The sequence below is a fragment of the Eurosta solidaginis genome, chromosome 1 (genome assembly GCF_040869045.1).
Source record: "Eurosta solidaginis isolate ZX-2024a chromosome 1, ASM4086904v1, whole genome shotgun sequence".
In the NCBI taxonomy this organism is placed as follows: domain Eukaryota; kingdom Metazoa; phylum Arthropoda; class Insecta; order Diptera; family Tephritidae; genus Eurosta; species Eurosta solidaginis.
The window spans coordinates 370632106-370653590 of record NC_090319.1 but is presented as its reverse complement, the minus strand read 5'-3'; the positions used below and the strand labels follow the sequence as shown (position 1 = coordinate 370653590).

Here is a 21485-nt window from a genome sequence, read left to right as displayed (position 1 = left end):
TACAAGCAGAGAACAAGCAGCACAAACCTCAAGGTTCCAAGGCGATTAGGTGTTGAATCTTCGGCATCGAAAAATTCCTCCGAACTATCGGAATCCGTTTCTGGTTTACTCATTTCCTAAGATCACTGTGTAACCGCTGGATTTCATACACACAATGCTAACGCTCCTAGAGAGCGTAATATTGATCTTAAAAAACTTTAGTTTTGTATTTTTATATTGCAAGATTTTTCTTTTTTAAATTGATGTCATTCTTTCCCAAATTTTTGCGTTGCTGCTGCTGCCACTTCATAGAAAGTCAACTTTGCACTTGGTCGTATTAACTACAATTCACCCATACATTTCACTATTCTCTTCGATTTTAAACATCGTTTGTACGAAAACCCGTATGATTATTTATTTAATTAGCGCAAAAGATTATTTTATTTGATTTTTGTCCCTCACTGAAAATTTGGACTTAAACAATAGAGAAAATGAAAGGGAGTGACTGCCAGTGGTGTGGCTGAGTTGCTGTCACAGCAATTTTTTTCTCTTTTCATGTCGCTTTCAAAATGAATTCACTGTTATATTATAGAGATTTCACTATATCACAGGGGTCGACTGCTAATCGCGTCCAAAAATATAGGTAGAGGTGTCAAAAGACGCGTTGTGCTCTCAGTATTAATATTCCGAAGGCGGATTTTGCGTCCTTCGAAATACTTATGTTCACTAAAAACTCTCTATCTAACCAACGCAGAGCTTGATTTTCCTTTTAAATTTAATTTTAATTTAAGCAGTAAAACGCATTAGACTTATAATTCATACTTTTTCTTAATATAAAAAAAATCGCTAATGATTGCTAAGCCGAAACAAAACTTGTTTTTTTATTTAAATTATATTTAAAATCGTTTCTTTACTTTGGAATCCAATTCTAGAATTAAATAAAATAATAATATAATTAAGCACTATTTTAAAAATCGGGCCCTCTTTTATGCCCGATTCTCTTGTACTTCGAAAATACAACCTGGAGCTAAGGACGTTTGATATGACAGCTGTCAAATATTCCGCCACCTTCTATCATTAAATTATGCTGTCAAAACGTTAAAAAGTAGCCATATTGAACAACCTGTCAGGCAGTTGACAGATAAGATATCACACTTAGTCATCATTCATAATGGGACTAGCAGAACATATTTTTGCAAGCAACAATGACGTGTTTCACCATCCGTATGAATAAAATAGGTGCGAGAGAGCACGATACATAGTGGGAAAGCTAAAATTGTCAACATGCTACTTCATTTGCATAATTTTTCATTCCAAATCGTCACCCCTGTCAAAAATTCATGTGGCTGTGTGTGTTTTGGTCACACGATTTTTGCAGGGCAAAAAAGCGAAGCGCAGTGTAGTGCAGCTCAATGTGGCCTTAGCTTTAAGTTAACATTTTTAATGTCATATTCAATGCGATTTTCATTTCACTTCTCTACTGAAATCACTACAAAATATTTCACGGTTTTTTTCCCACCGCGCTATTATACGTGAAAAGTACATCACTGGCGAAGCAAAGTGTCCGATAAATGACGTGAGCAAAACAAATGTTTAACGAAACCTGCAGTCAGAGCAGAGAATGTATGGTTGGCTCATCTCATCAGCTGATTTTATTTATTTCATGGCATGGTCCATGGTTCAATTATATGGTTAGCTCATCTCATTAGCTGATTTTATTTATTTCATTGCATGGCCGAAGGGATTGTCAAAAGGAGATGGCAAGAAAAAAATAAATCAAAAAACCGCCGAATGTCAAAAAAACCAATCGAAATACAAACTGGCTCGTTTGTTTTTAAGGAACTAGATTGTATTTTCCTTGTATTTCGTTAGTTTTTTGAAACATACTTTACACACTTATACCAGTACTGAAACCGCATTAGGAGGGAGTGAGACAAAAAATTGAAGATAAAATACAAGAAAAAATACTCGAAAATAAAGTAATGTCATATAGGTATAACGTACGGCATTCTTCAAACAATTTCTGAAAGAATGACCAAACCAACATAACTTTATCAATTCACGAAATATTTAGTAGAAAATGAATTATTTCCCCAAAAACTTTTTGCGTTTACAAATTTATTATCACTACTAATATACTACCAAAAATACTTGTCTACTACAATTTCACTGAGGAGGATTGAATTATTCCCCGTATTCCTTACTTCGTAAAAGCACCCCGTCCAAATTTTTCAATTTGGGAGTGTCAAAGATATGTCATCATTGAAGAACTCTAGTAATTAAATCATGGGCTACGCCTTTTTTCGATTTTCTTTATATATTTAGAAATTTTCGAAAATGAAAAAGTGGAAAAGGTGAGCCTGTGGTTCAAATTTCATTAATATCTCAATTGCTTAAAGCTGTAGTCATTATTGCCGTTTGTCATATCCCTAACGTAATCAGCTGTTTATCGTTACGACGGTAAACCAAAAACCAATTGGTTGGCTACGATACGCTTACGACCTTAAGGGCGAATTAATGGTGACGTATCAGCTGATCGAACCTACCGTATGGAAAGGAATGTAATCGATTAATGGTGCCATACCACACCGCGCACGCCACAGCCAATCAATTGGTTTTTGGTTCCTAGCCATATCCATAACCTAAAAATATTTGAGTTGGTGAATTTTATAACTTTTTGAAGATTTTCTTCATTGTTTTGTATACGTTATGACTAAGAGAATTATTTTCTGTCGAATATGTTTGTAATTTTTTGCGTTTTCTTCATTTTTATGAAATTTTCACGATTTTTAGGTTAAGGCAGCATTAATCGATCACATTGAGATGGTTATGGATATGGGTATGGTTACGACTATGGCGTTAGGGTTAAGGAAGTTTAATTTGGCTTTTAGCGGCACCAATAATCGATTGCATTGATTCTCATAATGTTGGTCGAATCAGCTGTTATAAGCTGGAGACATTGGTGCTTTAGCGGTAACCGTATCGGTAACCTTTTAACAGCTGATTCGACCAACTTTATGAGAATCAATGCAATCGATTATTGGTGCCGCTAAGGTCGTAACCGTATCGTAGCCAACCAATTGGGGTTTGGTATACCGTTGTAACGATAAACAGCTGATTACGTTAGGGATACGGATACAGCGATACGACATACGGCACCAATGACTCCGGCTATAAGGTTACCGATACGGTTACCGATAAAGCACCAATGTCTGCAGCTTAAAGGGCCAGATAAACTTCCTTAACCATAACGGCATAGTCGTAACCATACTCATATCCATAACCATCTCCATTGTGAGCGATTAATGGTGCCATAACTTTAAACAGCTGACATTTTCATAAAAATGAGGAAAACGCAACCATTACAAATATATTCAACAAACAATAAGTGTCTTAGTCAAAACGTATCCAAAACAATAAATAAAATATACAAAAAGTTAATAAATTCACCAACTCAAATATTTTTAGTTTATAGATATGGCGAAAAACCAAAAACAAATCGGTTGGTTATGCTATGGTTATGGCTTTAACGTTATGGTACCCTTCAAAAAAACGAGTACTCCATAAATAGTGCAAGGAATACTCCTTTAGGAGTATAGGAGTGTTCAAAAACGAGCAATGATCGGCAGATGGTGGTCCGCAAACGCATTGCAAAGGAGTATTGTTGGGTACTCCAACATGAAGAAAATGGAATATGTAATCCAACAATTTTTGCAGGGTATGACACCATTAATCGATTACATTGATTTCCATAATCGATCGATCAGCTGTTTTATCTGGTTATGGATAAGTCACTGGATTAGTTTTCGGAAATTGACACAAGTCGTACTTTTTATTTTTGCATTTTAAAGTTAAATATTTGATAAAAATGGCTGATAAAAATTCCGAACAAAGTATCATGGATAAGTCCATGAGATCCGTCTTTGGTAAGATAACAATTTCTTTATGCAAACTTTGAAGTTTCAATGTCTGTACCTTTTTCTTTAGTTGGCAATATTCCATATGAAGCAACGGAGGAAAAGCTTAAAGAAATTTTTAGTGAAGTAGGACCAGTTCTCTCACTCAAGTACGTATATAAGTTGAATTGTCTTTTAGTTAAGTAAAATGAAACGCGTTCTTTTTGAAGGCTTGTTTTTGATCGCGAGAGCGGCAAGCCGAAAGGTTTCGGCTTCTGTGAATACAAGGATCAGGAGACCGCTTTGAGTGCAATGCGTAATTTGAACGGGTACGAAATTGGGGGACGCACCTTGCGTGTAGATAATGCTTGTACGGAGAAATCGCGCATGGAAATGCAGCAGCTATTGCAAGGTCCACAAGTTGAAAATCCATACGGCGAACATTGCGATCCAGATCAAGCACCAGAAATAATTACCAAAACGGTTGCATCTTTGCCACCAGAGCAAATGTATGAACTCATGAAGCAAATGAAATTATGTATACAAAATAATCCATCGGAAGCACGACAAATGTTAATGTTAAACCCACAATTGGCATATGCATTACTACAATCAATGGTTGTTATGCGAATCGTAGACCCACAAACAGCATTGGTAATTGATATATAGGGGGTATTCCATCCCATTTCGACCAATTTTGAACCCGACCCCTTTAGAATTGGCTGAAAGTTTTTCTTCTTTTTCTAGCTTACGAAGGACGTTTTTCAGAATTTTTTCAAATTTTTTCATCCAACTCAAAAAAAGTTATGAATTTAAAAAAAAGCACCGTTTTTGTTTTCAAAATGCTATAACTTTTTCAAAAATTGACCGTTTGGGATCTTTTTTTTTTTTTAATTTGTTTTTAAATTTACTTTTCGGAAAAAATACAAAAAAATGTTTAAAGTTTTTTTTTAAATTTTTCAGTTTTTCGAGATTTTTCGAATTTTACCATTTTTTTTTCTCATAAAAAACTTCAATCAATTTTGCAATCATCCCCACTAATCCCGGAGTGGGCCGATTTTTTTATTTTTTTTTTATTTAATTGCGTCTAATAAATCGCCTAATGCAGCTGCCGGACAGCGAAAGCGAGTCATTTTAATCGTAGATTACCATAATATATAAAGATAAGAATACTTAAAAATCATTTTCTTACATTTTTTTGTTATATAAATAAAATTGATAAAAAAAATTTTTATTTTTGAAAATTACTTTTAAAAAAATAATTTAAAAAAATATAAAAAATCGGCCCACTCCGGGATTAGTGGGGATGATTGCAGAATTGATTGAAGTTTTTTATGAGAAAAAAAAAATGGCGAAATTCGAAAAATCTCGAAAACTGAAAAATTAAAAAAAAAACTAAAATTTTTTTGGATTTTTTCCGAAAAGCACATTTAGAAACAAATTAAAAAAAAAAAAAAAGATCCCAAACGGTCAATTTTTGAAAAAGTTATATCATTTTCAAAACAAAAACGGTGTTTTTTTAAAAATTGATAACTTTTTTTGAGTTGGATGAAAAAATTTGAAAAAATTCTGAAAAACGTCTTTCGTAAGCTAGAAAAAGAAGAAAAACTTTCAGCCAATTCTAAAGGGGTCGGGTTCAAAATTGGTCGAAATGGGATGGAATACCCCATAGATGTAATACACTTTATTAAAAGTAAAATTTTACATAATTTAATGTTTTAAATTTCTAGGGTATGCTATTTAAAGCAAATCAAATGCCTCCTGTGCTTGGTGGCAATCCCTTATCAGGTGGTGTACCATCGCAAATCATGCCCTCAACCATCTTACAACAACCACAACCCACTCAACCACCATCGATAGTCAATGGACCGCCATTGCCTGTACCAGGTCCTAATTTCAATGCTATGCAACAAGGTGGTGATATTGATTTACGTGCTATGAATGGTCCTGGTTTGGGAGGCCCCGCTGGTCTTGATCCAAGACAGATGGATATGCGTATGGGAGGACGTAGTGTTGATCTAGATATGCGCTCAATACCGAATCCGGTACCGCCACCACTTATGGATCCACGTGCACAACGGCAAATGCCACCACAACCGGTTAATCCCCCTACCACATTCCCAACAGATCCACGACAACGTCAAATTGATCCACGTTTACGTGGTAATGTAGGTGGCCCTACAGGGGTACCTGCTCCAGCCATGACCCAACAACAGCAAACAGCTCAACAGCAACTACACAATCGTTTAGCATCGAATTGCGGCATTCCCAATGATGCAACCGATCAAGAAAAGGCAGCACTTATTATGCAAGTTCTTCAGTTATCTAATGAACAGATTTCTCAATTACCACAGGAGCAGCGTGCCAGTATTTTGGTACTCAAAGAACAGATTGCCAAAAGTACGCAGCGTTAAACATTTCCAACATTAAAGAAATAAGACGACTAAGCAAGTACGTTTTATATAATACACAAAATCTTTGCTAGACCAATTGTTGCAAATGTGTTTCCTAAAAAAAATTTTATAACACGTATACTATAAACTGGCAAATCAATATTGCTATGCTCTCCTTACAGTGTAACAAATGTGGAGGTGCAAATAAAAATGTAACTTTCTAACAATTGTGCAAAAAATACTTTTTACTGTAGATCTCTGGAAATATTTTTTTATTGGGAAGCGAAAACTATAAGAAAACCTCGGCTAGGTGTATTTGAAAATTAGTAAATTTCAAGCAAGTGGATTTCATTTGTTTTCGTATCGATCGCCATCACTGAATATAAATATATTCATTTCAGTATAAACGTTGTAAGAACATATTAACTCAAAAAACTCGAACCCTCCCCTTCGTTTTGTGCTTACTTAAGTAATACTCCAAGCAAAAAAACAACTATGATAAGGGATCAATGAAAAAATAAACTGTGCCCATTCAATCAAAATGAGGAGCTCCATACCAAAATGAAATATTTACAATCGAACAGGTTCGAGTAAATTTAATTAAAAAATGTTTTAGTACAAAACAATTTGTTAATGTGAATTTTAAGGTTAGACCAAATATCCCTCAACTTTTCAGCTGATATTTCGAAGATATTGGAAAGGAGAATATGAATTTATCAAAATCCGAAAAAATGTATGTGCACTTATTGCGTTTTGATATGGAACTCCTCTTTTATGAATCTCCACCACTCTCATAGACTTTCGTGCTTTTCAGAATTCTATTCTTGCAACTCTACTACAATACGTATATTTTCGACACAATAAAAACAAAAATTTTTGTAATTTATGTTAAATTTTAATATATTATTCAAAGCATTGTGACCAATGCTTGGTACAATTTCTGTACTGCCGTGTTGACAATTTGTTTTAAACCATCATCATCTGGACAATGTATTTGCTGGAAATAAAGAAATGAAAAATATTAATATGTTTGACTTTTTGCTTATAAGCTTTCATTTATTAACTTACTAAAGTTTCCAAATTTACTTCAGCACGCTTGCCGGCTACAGTTACTGGTAAAATATTACCCTTAAACATTTTGGGCACCGAATGTTCTCCAAAAGTGTCTTGCAATGTTTCAATTAAACATTCTCTAAAATGCGTTCGATCCGATTTTGATAATGCTGTAGCACCTTTTATACTTGTGCCACCCATTTCAGTTTGCATCACACACGCAAGTACAGAATCGGCAAACATATCATTTACTGGCGTTGCCTGCCATTCCATAATTATTATTTTTCCCTCAACCATTAAGTCAATGCACTTAAACGCGCGTAGACGCTTATCATCTTCAATAATTTCTGAAGTACCCACACCACCAATACGATCCAACAACAATTTGAGCGTAATTAAGGAGCTATTCCATGGAATGGATTGTCTTTGTGTTACGACGGACATACTCATATCCGTGTATTCTGAAATTATATCATAGAACAGCCAATTGTTAATCAATTTAACGCAAAATGGCAAAAAATATCACATATTACAAGCCTAAAATATTAACATTGATTGAAGTACATACTGGATAAATCAGAGGCTGCCAGTAGATGGTATTTAAAGTCACGTTTCACTAAGACCCCAGATAATTTGTTACCAACTTCTGGTTTAGTGGCTGCCAAAGTACCCATAACTTTTGCCGTTTTTTCACCACGAAAGTACAATTCAACGGAATGTGTGTTACGTGGGTTGTAAAATTTGATATTTGTAGTAGTATCAGCCTCATATTCACGCTGCAATGCCATTTTTAGACGAGACATTTCGTTTTGTTCGCCGTGAACCAACACCTAGGGAATATGTTGTTCGTTTTATTACTCAGTGAATATTAAAAAGGGAAGACGACAAATACATACCACATGCTGAGGCTTTAGTAAACGTATAAATTCGCTTGTTTGCTGATAATCAGTATGAGCGGAGAAAGATATATAATCGACTGACATATTTAAAGGTAATTTTTGTCCTGCCAATGTAGTTATTTCCTCAGGTTCAGATAGTATAGATTTCGCCAAAGTTCCTTCAACACAATAACCGGCAATGATAACACCATTTTTTGGATCTGTACACCAATTCTCAAAAAGTTCACGTGATAGACCACTCTGCATCATACCAGGTGATGCCATTACCACACAAGGTCCAATATCATCAAAATGATCGATACCCTTTAAATTGGATATGTGTCGAAACACAAATGGATTATTTACAGCAATTTGGCGACGAATTTTATCATTCATCGCATTAATATAAGTTTGATAAACAGCCATACACTTTTTGGCCAATGATGATGCATAATAAATTGGTATTTCGTGTAATTCAGGATTTTGTGACCAATATTCATCCAAAATAAGTAACAACTCTTGGGCACGACCCAAAGCAAATACAGGTATTAAACAGCGACCACCTTGTTGTACAATTTTCTGTACCAAAGAAGTAAATCGATTTTCACGATCCTCACGCTTTTCATGTATATGTGTACCATAAGTTGATTCTGTTATGAGTACGTCTGGCTTAACGGGTGGTATTTCAGCAGCCATCAAGTGTCGATCTTCTTGTCTTGAGAAATCGCCAGTATAAAGAATTTTCACACCCGCAATTTCAATAAGAAACATAGCTGCACCCAGGACATGCCCAGCATTGTACGCACAAAAACGTACACCCATAACATCTCGCTCTTCATGGAAATTTATCGTTTCTATTTTTTCCATTGATGCTTCTAAGTCGGCTTCGGTATAGAGCATTTGCTCAGTTGAAATATTACTAATCTTAATATAATCTGATAACATCCAACGATAAATGGCCTTTGTGGCATGCGTCATAAAACAGCGTCCGCGAAAGCTAGTCTTCATTAGGAACCATGGTAACGCACCACAGTGGTCTAAGTGAAAACTAAGTATTTTCAATTTAAATGAAAAAAAAAAAAAAAATGATTTTTGTATTCACCATCATACTAACTATAACTGTTACTTACTGTGATATAAAGAGTAAATCCACTTCATCTGCTTCAATCAAATCTACATAAGGCAATGCATCCATGCCGGATAATCCTGGGTGTATACCACAATCAAGCTAAACGAATTTTGCAATTATATATATTTTATAAAAGAATAAACTATTCATGTAACAAAAAATATATACCATAATCTTTTTCCCTTTGAAATCTAACATAATACATGATCTACCAACTTCCTGCCCGGCACCGCTGCAAATGAACTTGTTAGGGCATAAACGTGATAGTTTCTCCACCGTACTTACAGTGGCTTAATTTGTAGAAGGTCACTCTCCTCAGCCGGGACACGGTCTTCATTACGTGACGTCATTGTATTAGTTAAATTTTTTTTTATTACCATGCAATATAAGAAAGTAATATTTTTGTATATAGACGATGTCTATATCACGCTGCTAAATAAATGCAAAACCCGCTAGTTGTCAATTTACAGCTGATAAAAGGGTTTCTGTTGCTGGGTTTCATCCACTGTCAAATTACGTAAATTTATGCCCCAAACAGATCTCAACAATAGCCGTGTTTTTTAACACGCGTATATTCGTTTACGCTTAAACTTTATATGGACTGCTAAGCGACAAACTTTAAATACACCTCTGAAATTACTGCGCATAAATTTTGTCCTACTAAATTTCAATACTCTTTATACTCAGATGCAACTGAAATATGTGTCTTTGTTTCACCCTCTACACTAATTCTATGTATTCTATGTATGTCCACAATTCATCGCAACTGATTCAACTATATGTTATACCAAAGAGGATAAATACAATAAGAGCCGTCACTCGTTATTTTGTGGCGAGTATCTCGCTGGAAATAGAAAAATTGATGCTGAATGTTTTCTGAGAGGGATATTTTTAATTGTCTGGCATTTATCCAAGCGGTGTTGTCACTTTATGCAAACGTGTTTTTTGGAAAAATAATTAAATAAATTAATTAAATACAGTCGAAAAATAAACACAAATACCCCACGGAAATGTATAATCTAAGCGAGGATAGGCGTTTTTTTTCACGCGCAAACGAAACGTATACGCGTGTAAAAAAAAAACACGGCTAATGTTTGGCGTAGTAAAAACGGGCGCTTTCAGCATTGCAAATTTTACCAAGTAGCGCAACTAACAGCTGATCGGTGAAAATTCGTACATTCACACGCACAGTTCTCGACTCAGTTTAAAAAAAAAATTTTAGATTATTTAGCTCAAATTTTAAAGTGAGATAATCCTTACGAATTTATGTACATAGAATATATAAAGGGCTTTTATTGTTATTAAAACAATATTTATATTTATATTAAAGCTTTTATCATTTTTTTTTTTAACTTTGAAAAAACTCCGAACACCATTCCTTCATTATATGTCATTCGACTGCCTAGTCCACTGCCTTCCACTCTATTCGCAACATAACCTCAAAATAAGCTGCCAACCTATATAGTAAACAATGGCGTTCAGTGAACACAATTGTTGATCGTCCCTAGGGGTTGGGGGCTTAAGGGCCAATCACAAATCACACAAGAAGATTGCGCACTGCTCATGTAAACATTAGATCAGCTGTTTTTTATGACGTAAGAATTGACTCTTTTCTTTTAGCTCTTTTTTTCTCGGTTTTTTTTATTCGCTCAAGAGTCAACTATGACGTACCTGCGCAGAACGAAGAAATTTAGAACTCGTGAATGCTCAATCTGGGAGGTTGATTTGTGAGGACCAATTAATGGTGACTTAAGGGCCAATTAATGGTGACTTATCCATAACCAGATAAAACAGTGATCGAACCAACCTTATGGTGCCATACCATAACGCTAAAGCCATACCCATAGCATAGCCAACCAATTGGTTTTTGGTTTCCCGGCATATCCATAACCTAAAAATATTTGAGTTGGTGAATTTAATAACTATTTTTAGATTTTATTCATTGTTTTCGATACGTTATGAGTAAAAGGCTTATTTTTTGTGGAATATGTTTGTATTTGTTTCCGTTTTCTTCATTTTTATGAAATTTTCACGATTTTTAGGTTAAGGCACCATTAATCGATCACATTGGGGATGGTTAGGGATATGGGTATGGTTACGCCTATGGCATTAGGATTAAGGAAGTTTAATTGGCCCTTTAGAATATATCCACCGTATGTATGCTTGTCGTAAGAGGCAACTAAAATACCCAAATGATTCAAGGGGTTGTGTGGCGTAACCCTTTTCAAGGGGTTGCCGGCGCAATTTATAGCTTCTTCGACTCCATTGCCACCTCAACTACTCGTGCCGAATCCAGTTACTTTAGCAGCCGAAGCTCTGGCGACCACAAGATGCTCTTGGAACTAGGGGGTTAAATGTAGTCAAACTAAAACGTTTCTGAGGTGGTCGGGTTTGTACCTTAATGGTGATTGTGACCGGAACGTATCTCATCTATATCCGGCGAATGACCACCAAAATCGATTACACTTTCCAAAGCTTTGGGGGAGTGTTTTTCTCTCTACAACAACAACAAGTGTTGAGTGATAGTTTTTGAACACACCATATTTTTGAATCACACAACGGTTGAGCTCCTCTATAGATGTAAAGAAAACACAGCTAATATAGGAGTACGAGCCGGACCCGTGCGAATCTTGCGCAACCAATATAAAAGTCGCTTACCAAACATCAACAGAAATCAGATGTTCTATCAATCAATTAAAATTTACAGCTTACAGCTTGCGCCGTCATCTAGCGTATTGTAGCAACTGCCGTTAATGCAATGCAAATATTCACAATAGTGCCATAGTACAAATAGATTTCTTTGTGTGCCCACAATCGTTTATTTTTAACAAAATATTTTAATAAAATATAGCTAAACGAAAGCACTACGACCAAAATTGCTCAAAGCTAGCTAATAGCCCGAATCTCCATCCTTACAACCAAAACTTTATTTATAGATTTTGATTCCAAATAAGAGCGAAAAAGCGACCCGTACATAAAAACTGCAATTAGAAATAATATATATGAATACATATATTATTCGCTGAATGGGCCAAATAGTTGGACATAAAATTTCGCTGAGCTGCAAAATTAAGTACTTGAAGAGAATAATAGCATATCTCCAATTTAGTCGTTGTTTAGACACAAATATTTTTGTTGGCGAAACTCGTAATTGTGGAACAGGGACTGCCGAGGAAAGCGCATTTAAACCGAGTTTCTTGCTTGCTTTGTTTTGTCTTACTTCTGTTGTTAAATTATTTTTATGTAGATATTATTTTTCAGTATTAACTTCTTAATGATTCTGATCATAGATATTTACTTACATCTTTATGCATGCACATATTCTATTCAAAGACAAACTTACATACCACTTCACATAAGCCAGCGTCAGTAAAAACGAAGTGAATTTGCAAATATTTTGCTGAGCCTACATAACCTAAACTAACCTAACCTAAAACAGCTGATTAATTGAATGATGACTTGGATTTGATCAGGCGAATTCAGTACCAGTTGTTGTTCTTCCAACAGCTGAATGCTTCTTCTTGATAATTTTCCACACAACGCCTAGCACAACAATATGTCAGTTAATCGAAATCAATGAAAATTTTCTTTTCTCTTGACATTCATCCGCACGGCGAATTGGTTGAATTCGCTTTGCCACCACCTGGTATAGATTGCCTTGGATGTGACTGTTAGGGAATGCACATTATATAGGCAAGCGAACAAACCAATTATATTTTTTTATGCTGTTACACCCTGTGTCGGCCATTGTCAAATTTGTCTACCCTACTATACGTTGTCGTAATTTTTCATATCGGTGCAAATTTGACTGAATAGAATTTTATATATTTAAAGTGATTAAAAATATGGAAAAATGATAAAATTTTCACGAAAAATTAGTGTAGTATCGATTTACAAAAGAGTTTATATGACTCTCCTGTAGCTTGATGTGAAAATCGATAGATGAAAATTTCTTTTGTGTGGTGACCTGTACGAACGGGACCCCGTCGGACGGCCTCGTACTAGCATACACAAGCACAACATTTGAAGCAATCGTATAACAAGCTGTGGAAGAAGTCTATGGGGTAATAAGTAAAAAAAAAAACCAAAAATTTTGTGTCATTGAACGTCTGTGAGTAACAGGAACGTACTACTCTCTTAACAAGGTGCTATAGAACTCAAGGATCGACACCACATGCATACATACATATAGATATCAGTGGAAGTGTGAACTAAAAAACCAGCATCAGCACAGTAGTAACAACACAAAACAATCTTATGTACATTTTGGACATATGCATAAACATACAGAGCAGATGTATAATATATAATCACTGTCTTACATATGAGACAATATTCACCTTTGGCTGCCTGCCCTAAAATTCTAGCATCGATAAACTGTTCAACCAAGTTGGACTATACATATATGTGTACATTCTTTGCTCAATAAGAGTACGGAACACCATTCCATATCTTTCAACTGTATCATGAGTGCGTGTGTGGAGAAAAGTGGAATACAAATCGTTGTTACGTTCCAAAATGAAATGAAGTAAATATGCTATGTAAATATATACATAGTACGCCCGTTCCATAAAAACTGTTGCCTTCGCCGTATGCTTAATAAACAATAGTATGCGGGAATATATATGAATTGCTGGCATTGTGTAATATGAACTTCCCTAATATCAATTCAGTTGAATACAAATTTGATAGGAATATCTCTAAATAAAATTAAACATAGTTTAAGTAACAATCGATAAACTATATTGTGTTGTACACTGTGTATGAGTGCTGAGTTTAAAGTAAGAATTATTAAAAAAAAAACGATGCAGTAGCTATTAAAAAGATATAGTACATACTTACGTACTCATGTTTGGGCAAATGTACATATGTTTAATATATATAAAAAAGTGCAAACAACTGAGTGTGGAAAGCATTGAAAACGATCGCCATCACAAGCGTGAAAGTGGAAACAACTAAGCCACAGAAAGAGCAGCACCCATGTATACAACATTGGAAGCAATTGTTAGTAGAGGTAAGCACACTAAAGTTATACCAGCTGGGTCATCCTACATGCATATGTACATTCATATGGTATATGACAAGTTCACAATGCGAGCATATGTATGTACATAGTGTATCCATATATTAATACATACACCTTTACGTCGTATAACCACACATAGGTACGTAATTATTTAAAAATTTGTAACCATGAGTAGTAGCCCCGTTCATATCGAGGCACGTGTAATTAATTTGAAATGCATTTATTCATTTTTCCACATTGCCTTCGTAAAATCAGTGAGGTCTCTTTTCAGAGCGCATTTCTATTTCATTGTCAATGGGAAATGATGTGTCTGTAGGTGTTTGTCTTTATGTATCAGAAAATCTTTCATATATACTTGTTCGACGCATTGGTGTACCTACAAATCAGATGCGGAGATGGAGAATTTCGCAGTGTACATCTTTGTGCTGTATTCTCTTTTTTCTGAAGAAAAATCAATAAGGGTATCTCATACAATTCGCATAACTTTTTGTTGTTCATAAATGATTGTGCCAACTTTTTCAATTTTTGGTCGCTCATTGCATACCTCATTATTAAAACTTGTGTTTAGACTGTTTGTGATTGTATGTAAATTTGTATAAAATTTATTTACTTACCAACTTATTGGATCATACGCATTTTAATACATGTTTATGAATGTACATGTATGTGTAACGTAAACATATAAAACGCACACTTAATATGGTATCCACGATACATCTATATAGTCATGAGTTTCCAATAAGTTCATCTAACGTTATGCACAGGAAATGTAGTTTTAAGAGAGTCGGAGCAAAGCTTTTGTGTAGTTTGTTTTAGAAGACATACCTATCTTTAACAAGCTGTGTAAGGTATCGTACGGAAGCTCAAGATGCTGGACACACGTTGATGTTGAGTACGATGTTACTGTAGCAGTAATTCGTTTATGAGTATCCAGATAAGTCTTTTGGATTAAAACAGATAGAAAGTTCTTTGTTTAATATTCGGTGTAATCGTTCCAATCAACTTTGTTTGTCGTACTCCATGTAAGGTGCAAATGCATGGACGCGGACAACCTCAGATAACGTGCCTTGGAAAGTTCTACAAAAAAGGGTTTCTTACTAGAATCCACCTATGGAAGAAGGGGGAGGGTAGTTCATCAATCCTACACATTGTAAGACCAAGTTATCCTGCTGTGTTGTGATTGCTACAAGAAGAAGAAGACCAAGTTTCATTTGTTTCCAAACTAAGTGGGGGCCTGCCATTTCCTTGCAGCAAAAGTGGGATGTCGATAGATATAGTATTCTAAAATATATGACCTACTTAGGTTACTTATTGACGGCTCAGTTAAAAGTAAATTTTTTTTCTTTTATTTACATCCTTTTTAGTTATATTCTACGATTTTCTAGAAATGGCAAGTTAATTAGAAGAAGCCTATTCCTGTATAGTGGAAGGTGAATACTTGATTCCCAGTAAAGATCTCGTAATGCAAATATTAAATACTGTTTCTGTACTGACTCAATCCGATTTCTTTGATTTTGATTGGTTGGAAACCAAACGCATGAAAAATACTCGAGAACGTTTCAGCGAGGTAGAAAGGATCTATGGGACTCAAGGGGTGTGTAGCGCAATATATAGCTTCTCCAACCCAATTGTCAACCTCACCTTCGAGCGGCGAATCCCGTTTCACTAACAGACGAGGCTCTGGCGACCCCAAGCTCCTCATGGAACTTGGGGGTGGGGAGGGAGGGATGGCCTGAAGGTTTATGTGGCCATATAAATCGTTCCCGAGATGGTCGGGCCAGCACCTTAATGGTGCTGTGTTACCGGAGCGTATCGGATCTGTATTGATAAATCCTAGTACACCAGATGCTTTGTTTATAGTGGTTGAAATATGTATGGTAAAACTTAATTTCGGATAAAAAATAACACCTAGATCAGTTACAACAGGTATCCGCTCCAAAGGGTTGCCGTTAAGTATATAAAATGTCAAGACCTGCTTCACCCGATGAATTGTCATTTGCTTACATTTAGAGCAATTCTCTAAAGGTAAATTTGCTGTACAGCAGCTTTGAAATGAGTCCAGATCAGCCAAACGCTGATCAAAATAGGGCAAGTTTGAGGGCAGGTATGTGTAACAAAGTTTCACGTCATCTGCGTACATAAAAGCTCTAGTATGTAAGATAACCTGTGGTAAGTCATTAATGAACAGGGTAAAAAGTAATGGACCCAAATGGCTACCATGGGGCACGCCAGAAGTTACATCGATCCACTTTGAAAGAATGTTTTTGAAGAAAACTTGCTGAGTCCTATTTTCAAGTTAACTTGCAATCCAAAGTAATAAAGGCTTAGAAGAACCCATCAAGTTTATGAATTAAGCGCTCATGATTAACAGAGTCAAAAGCTTTACTAAAGTTAGTATAAATGGCATCCGTTTGTTTGTAATCTAAATAAAACTATTCATAATTAAAGACGTAAATTCAAGCAAGATGGTAGTTGGTGATCTCCGACGCACAAAATCACGTTGGCACGTGATATTAAATAACTACACAAATACTGAAGCTGGCATGTAATTTTCTGGTCAAAAATTTAAGCAATAGCTGAAAGTTTAGCTATGCTCCTGTAGCTCTCAATTATTAGACCTACTACGTTTATTATGCAAAGGTATACAGTACAGTCGGAAAGCATTAGAACAAGATGAAAAAGTTTTTTTTTGTCAGTTTATCGTATCATTTATTAAAATATTATTCACATATTCACAGTAGTTTTGTACATTCAACGTAGTTCTATGATCCGAAGATATTTTTAAAGAATTTTACTGAAAGTTCCATCAAAATTTATAAGAAAACAGTGAGTATGTTACTTTAAGCGCTTTTCTTGAAAATGGGCACCTTTTGCTGTGATGACTGCAGCGCAAAATTTTGGCATTCTTTCGATGAGTTTTTGAAGTGTTTGATGTGGAATATTATTCCACGCTTCGTTCAAACAATCCCAGATGTCAGGAAGGCTTGTTAGCTTTAGATCTCTCACACGTCGTTCCCATTCTTCCCACAATATGGGATTTAAATCGGGGGATTTTGGCGGCCACTGCATTGTATTAAGGGTATCTGCGGCTTTTTTTCGTTCTAAAAAAGAAGTACAATGTTTTGATGTATGTTTCGGATCGTTATCATGTTCGTAAATGAATCAAGGACAAATCATTGGAGTATAATGTGATACCGCTCTTTTTTCATAATTGCTTAAATTTTTTTTTTAGTTGACGAACGCCAGCGTAGCGGAAACAGCCCCAAACCATAAATAATTTTCAGATAGGCTCGAATTGGTTTACAGCACAGTACTTAAGTACACAACTCGGAATACCATCTGAACCCGGTGAAGATATCGGTTTCAATGCAAGAAGACTATGAAGAACGATATATTTATAATTAAATATCCCAGCATTTAGATGATTAAATTTTGGATTTCCTTACATACATATATATACAATTTGATAACTCTTTCTGATTAAATAATGAGTTATCATACAATTGAACAAAAGAAATAATCAAATATGAATACTTTTGATGATCAAAAACTAAAAGCATTTTTCGATCACTTTTTGGAATAATTTTTTAAATCCTTTGATGATTAAATTTTAATATTTCACCAACAGAAAGAATAATCAAATATGCTGACCTTTGATGATCAAAAACTGAATATAGTTTTTCAATCAAATTTTGGAATCATATTTGAATCAAATGTATTTACTTTAGCTGATCAAAAATTTATAATAATTTTTAGTTCAGCTTTCTGAATCTTTTCTGACTATATTTGTTGACTGAATAATGAATTTTATACTTGTTAAAATTTTACTTTTCATTAAAAATCTTATTTTTTTTCACATACACACATTTTTTCAATCATGAAGTTCAGAAAAATGTGTACATATGTATATGTGTAAAAATTTTATTTTTAAGATATTCTTCAAGACAATATAATGCAAATGCTGCTCGGCCGAAGATTTCCCCAACCATTTCTTCAACTTCCGGCTAATAGTTGTACAATACAAAGGTTGTGAGCTATTTGAACCCCAGGTAAGTGAAACTCTCCTGACATATGTACCTGGATATGTATCCAACATCCCGTACCGTATCTTATTTTAAGATATTGAAGATCACAGCTGATGTTGGATGTTGTAGCCGCAGGTGGATATCGGTCAAGTTTGTTTGCGAGTGACCTGTGGTTCAAATAGATCACTTCCATATGCTTTCTTCCCCTGATGAAATAAGATGGATGAACAAAAAGCGTTTCGGTATGGAATCATAAATGATTATTCAAGAATAATCACATTTAAGGTACATTTTTCTCCCGACGATACATTAATTTTCGAACAGAAAATGCTTTTAAATTTGAACGTTTCTAATCATCTTGGGGTATGATATTTAAATATTTTTTGATCAAAATTTTCAAAAAATGCTGGCTGGGATATGGATAAACATCGGACTGGACACATTGGGAAGAATAGGTGAACTTAAAGAATTCGGCAAATAATCTAACGCAGTTAAAACGTTACAAAAGGTTGTTATAAGCAATGGTTTTTTAACTTTTTTTGTGGTCAATCACCTTCACCTACTGGAATCTTCAAATATATACAGTTTCTTCGTTCCTTGTCCATTTTCTTTCTTCTGTTGGTTGTTATTTTGATTCTATTTGTGTTATTTTGTTTCTCATATGTTTGTGGGCTTCACTCTCTTACTGTCCGTATTATCGACATTTGCACCCCATGCGGAATATTCCCGTATGTAAATACATATCTACTTGCATACACTCAGACCTGGGACAATCATACCCAGCCAGAATTTTTTGAAAATTTTGATCAAAAAATATTTATGTAAATATCATACCCCAAGATGATTAAAAACGTTCAAATTTACAAGCATTTTCTGTTCGAAAATAAACGTATCGTTGGGAGAAAAATGTACCATAGATTTGATTATTCTTGAATAATCATTTATGATTCCTATTTCGAAACGTCTTTTATTCATATTTGATATCATTGTAGAATTGAGCTTTAATAGTTTTCGAGTAATATTTGACTGCTTTTCACAGTCATTTTCTGATCATATTCGTGAAAATATTTCAATCGTTTTGGTTGAGATTTTTGAATGCCATTATAATGCATTTATTCATTCAAAATAGGATACTACATAATAATCTTATTTCATCAGGGGAAGAAAGCAATCGAAAGTGAGCTATTCGAACCACAGCTAATTCGCAAACAAACTTGACCGATATACACCTGCGACTACAACATCCAACATCAGCATTATCGTCTTCATCTTAAAATACGGATACGATACGGGATGTTGAAGCCGTATCCAGGTACGTCAATATAGTTTCACTTACCTGGGGTTCAAATAGCACACAACCTATGTATTGTCCAATCATTATGTATTTTCTGGGAAGCTGAAGGGGTGAAATGGTTGGGGGAATCTTCATTCACGAGCAGCATTACATTATTTTTGTCTTGAAGAATATATATTGCATAAATAATAAAATTTTTATATATTTTTTCTTAGCTTCATGATTTAAAAAATATGTGAAAAATAAAATTAAAGAAAAAAAAACTTTTTTAAAAATAAGCTTTTATTATTTTGGTTAATAAAATTAACTAAAAAGTAAACAATAAATTGACTCTAAAGAAATATAACACTTTATAAGTTCATTGTAAGCTTAAACGATAATTAGGCTTTTTCGTCTGCGACAAAAAAATTCTATATTGTACATAATTATATATTTTTAACATTAAAACTTTACACCTAAATTATTAAATCTTACAGTTTATATCACAGTCCTAATTGTTCTAATAAAAACGTGTTAAATTTTGATGGTATAATTAAGAACATTTAGGATCTCCTTTTCTTGCTATCGCAATGTAACACGCTTTTATTAGAACAATTAGGACTGTGATATAAACTGTAAGATTTAATAATTTAGGTGTAAAGTTTTAATGTTAAAAATATATAATTATGTACAATATAGAATTTTTTTGTCGCAGACGAAAAAGCCTAATTATCGTTTAAGCTTACAATGAACTTATAAAGTGTTATATTTCTTTAGAGTCAATTTATTGTTTACTTTTTAGTTAATTTTATTAACCAAAATAATAAAAGCTTATTTTTAAAAAAGTTTTTTTTTTAAATTTTATTTTTTACTTTTTAGTTCGTTTTATTAACAAGTAATAGAAGCTTGTTCTTATAAAAGCTTTAAATATAAGTATAGGGGGTGAAACAAAAACACATATATCAGTTACATCTGCGTATAATGCGTATTGGAATTTATTAGTACACATTTTATGCGCAGCAACTTCAGAGGTGTATTTAAAGTTTAAAGCATTGTAAATATAAGTATTGAAGTCATGAGCCTGGGCATTCGCGCAATTTTAGTAATGTAAATTGCATGGCGCCAGCGCCAATGCGGTGCCAGCTCAATGGTAGCTCATTGACGAAATTACTCCAAGCGAATTTTTGACGCTTCTTAGTAGTGAGTGCGTAGTACATTTTACTTGCGCTATTGAGTGAAACGACTTTTGTGTGTCAGGCACGAGTTTGGTGTTATTGGCGCTACTGGCAGTGATGACACTGAGCTGTTGACGGTAGCGCTGGTAGTTCAGATTTTGAATCAGAGAAAGAATTGATGACCCGTGTGAATTATTATGGCTTTGGCCGTGTAAATTATTATGGTGTATTTGTATATTTTAGATTTAATGCACAATTAATATTTGTGTGTTTGAGCGGCCAAATAATAACAGTAGTATTGCTAAAGTGCTGCTTAGTTGATGGAATGTCGCTAATTTCTTAGCGATGATCAGCAGATTGTCAATATTTCGTTACGGACGCGCGAAATTGCCACATCTGCTCAAATTTTCCAAAGATTTTCCATTCTTGATTTAACTTAAGCTGTTATGCCAATATTTTTCAGCCAGCTTTTTTCAAATAGGTAATTTTTCCAAAAGCAAAATAAATTACAGAAAAGATTACAGGGTTAAACAGCCTTAAAAATTCAGCTATGTTGGTTATACACAGAAATACAACAGAGGGTTGTGTCTCCGCTTTTCGCAAGCGATGAGATTCACCACGCGTGACACGTGATTCACCACGTCCAAATATCACAATC

At 34.5% G+C, this 21485-nt stretch overlaps 4 protein-coding genes across 8 annotated transcripts in view; 2 read left to right on the top strand and 2 right to left on the bottom strand.

Moving 5' to 3' along the window:
- Positions 1-513, bottom strand: part of LOC137238231 (uncharacterized) — a 50222-nt gene extending 49709 nt beyond the window's left edge. For 2 of the 5 annotated variants that reach the window (XM_067762995.1, XM_067762996.1), the window contains exon 1: positions 28-512. In XM_067762995.1, coding sequence (XP_067619096.1) covers positions 28-113 — 86 coding nt within the window. In that variant the 5' untranslated portion in view covers positions 114-512. Of the gene's footprint in view, positions 1-27 lie in introns of all 5 variants that reach the window. The other 3 variants (XM_067762998.1, XM_067762999.1, XM_067762997.1) reach the window with 2 other exon arrangements.
- A 3241-nt stretch (positions 514-3754) lies between these two features.
- CstF64 (cleavage stimulation factor subunit 2 CstF64) lies at positions 3755-6507 on the top strand. The gene is made up of 4 exons (XM_067762994.1): positions 3755-3905; positions 3967-4045; positions 4106-4529; positions 5606-6507. The coding sequence occupies exons 1-4, from the start codon at positions 3848-3850 to the stop codon at positions 6287-6289; spliced, it is 1245 nt and encodes a 414-aa protein (XP_067619095.1). The 5' UTR covers positions 3755-3847; the 3' UTR covers positions 6290-6507.
- Positions 6508-7062: 555 nt separating this feature from the next.
- On the bottom strand, positions 7063-9784 carry Cpsf73 (cleavage and polyadenylation specificity factor 73). The gene is made up of 7 exons (XM_067762993.1): positions 9614-9784; positions 9497-9560; positions 9330-9427; positions 8218-9247; positions 7890-8151; positions 7337-7782; positions 7063-7265 (listed from the first exon to the last, which is right to left on the bottom strand). The coding sequence occupies exons 1-7, from the start codon at positions 9706-9708 to the stop codon at positions 7176-7178; spliced, it is 2085 nt and encodes a 694-aa protein (XP_067619094.1). The 5' UTR covers positions 9709-9784; the 3' UTR covers positions 7063-7175.
- A 3325-nt stretch (positions 9785-13109) lies between these two features.
- The window catches only part of LOC137238228 (uncharacterized), a 45046-nt gene continuing 36670 nt past the window's right edge, over positions 13110-21485 (top strand). Inside the window, exon 1 of the mRNA XM_067762992.1 lies at positions 13110-14342. The gene's annotated coding sequence lies outside the window, so the exon portion shown is untranslated. The remainder of the gene's footprint in view (positions 14343-21485) is intronic.

What these genes read in the sequence shown, in the direction of transcription:
- CstF64 (XM_067762994.1), top strand. Translation starts at nt 3,848, where the DNA reads ATGGCTGATAAAAATTCCGAACAAAGTATCATGGATAAGTCCATGAGA. An exon ending in GGACCAGTTCTCTCACTCAA is followed by an intron (nt 4,046 to 4,105) that starts GTACGTATATAA and finishes TTCTTTTTGAAG; the next exon opens with GCTTGTTTTTGATCGCGAGA. An exon ending in TAGACCCACAAACAGCATTG is followed by an intron (nt 4,530 to 5,605) that starts GTAATTGATATA and finishes TTAAATTTCTAG; the next exon opens with GGTATGCTATTTAAAGCAAA.
- Cpsf73 (XM_067762993.1), bottom strand. Translation starts at nt 9,708, where the DNA reads ATGGTAATAAAAAAAAATTTAACTAATACAATGACGTCACGTAATGAA. An exon ending in GATTTACTCTTTATATCACA is followed by an intron (nt 9,248 to 9,329) that starts GTAAGTAACAGT and finishes GAAAATACTTAG; the next exon opens with TTTTCACTTAGACCACTGTG. An exon ending in TACTAAAGCCTCAGCATGTG is followed by an intron (nt 8,152 to 8,217) that starts GTATGTATTTGT and finishes CATATTCCCTAG; the next exon opens with GTGTTGGTTCACGGCGAACA.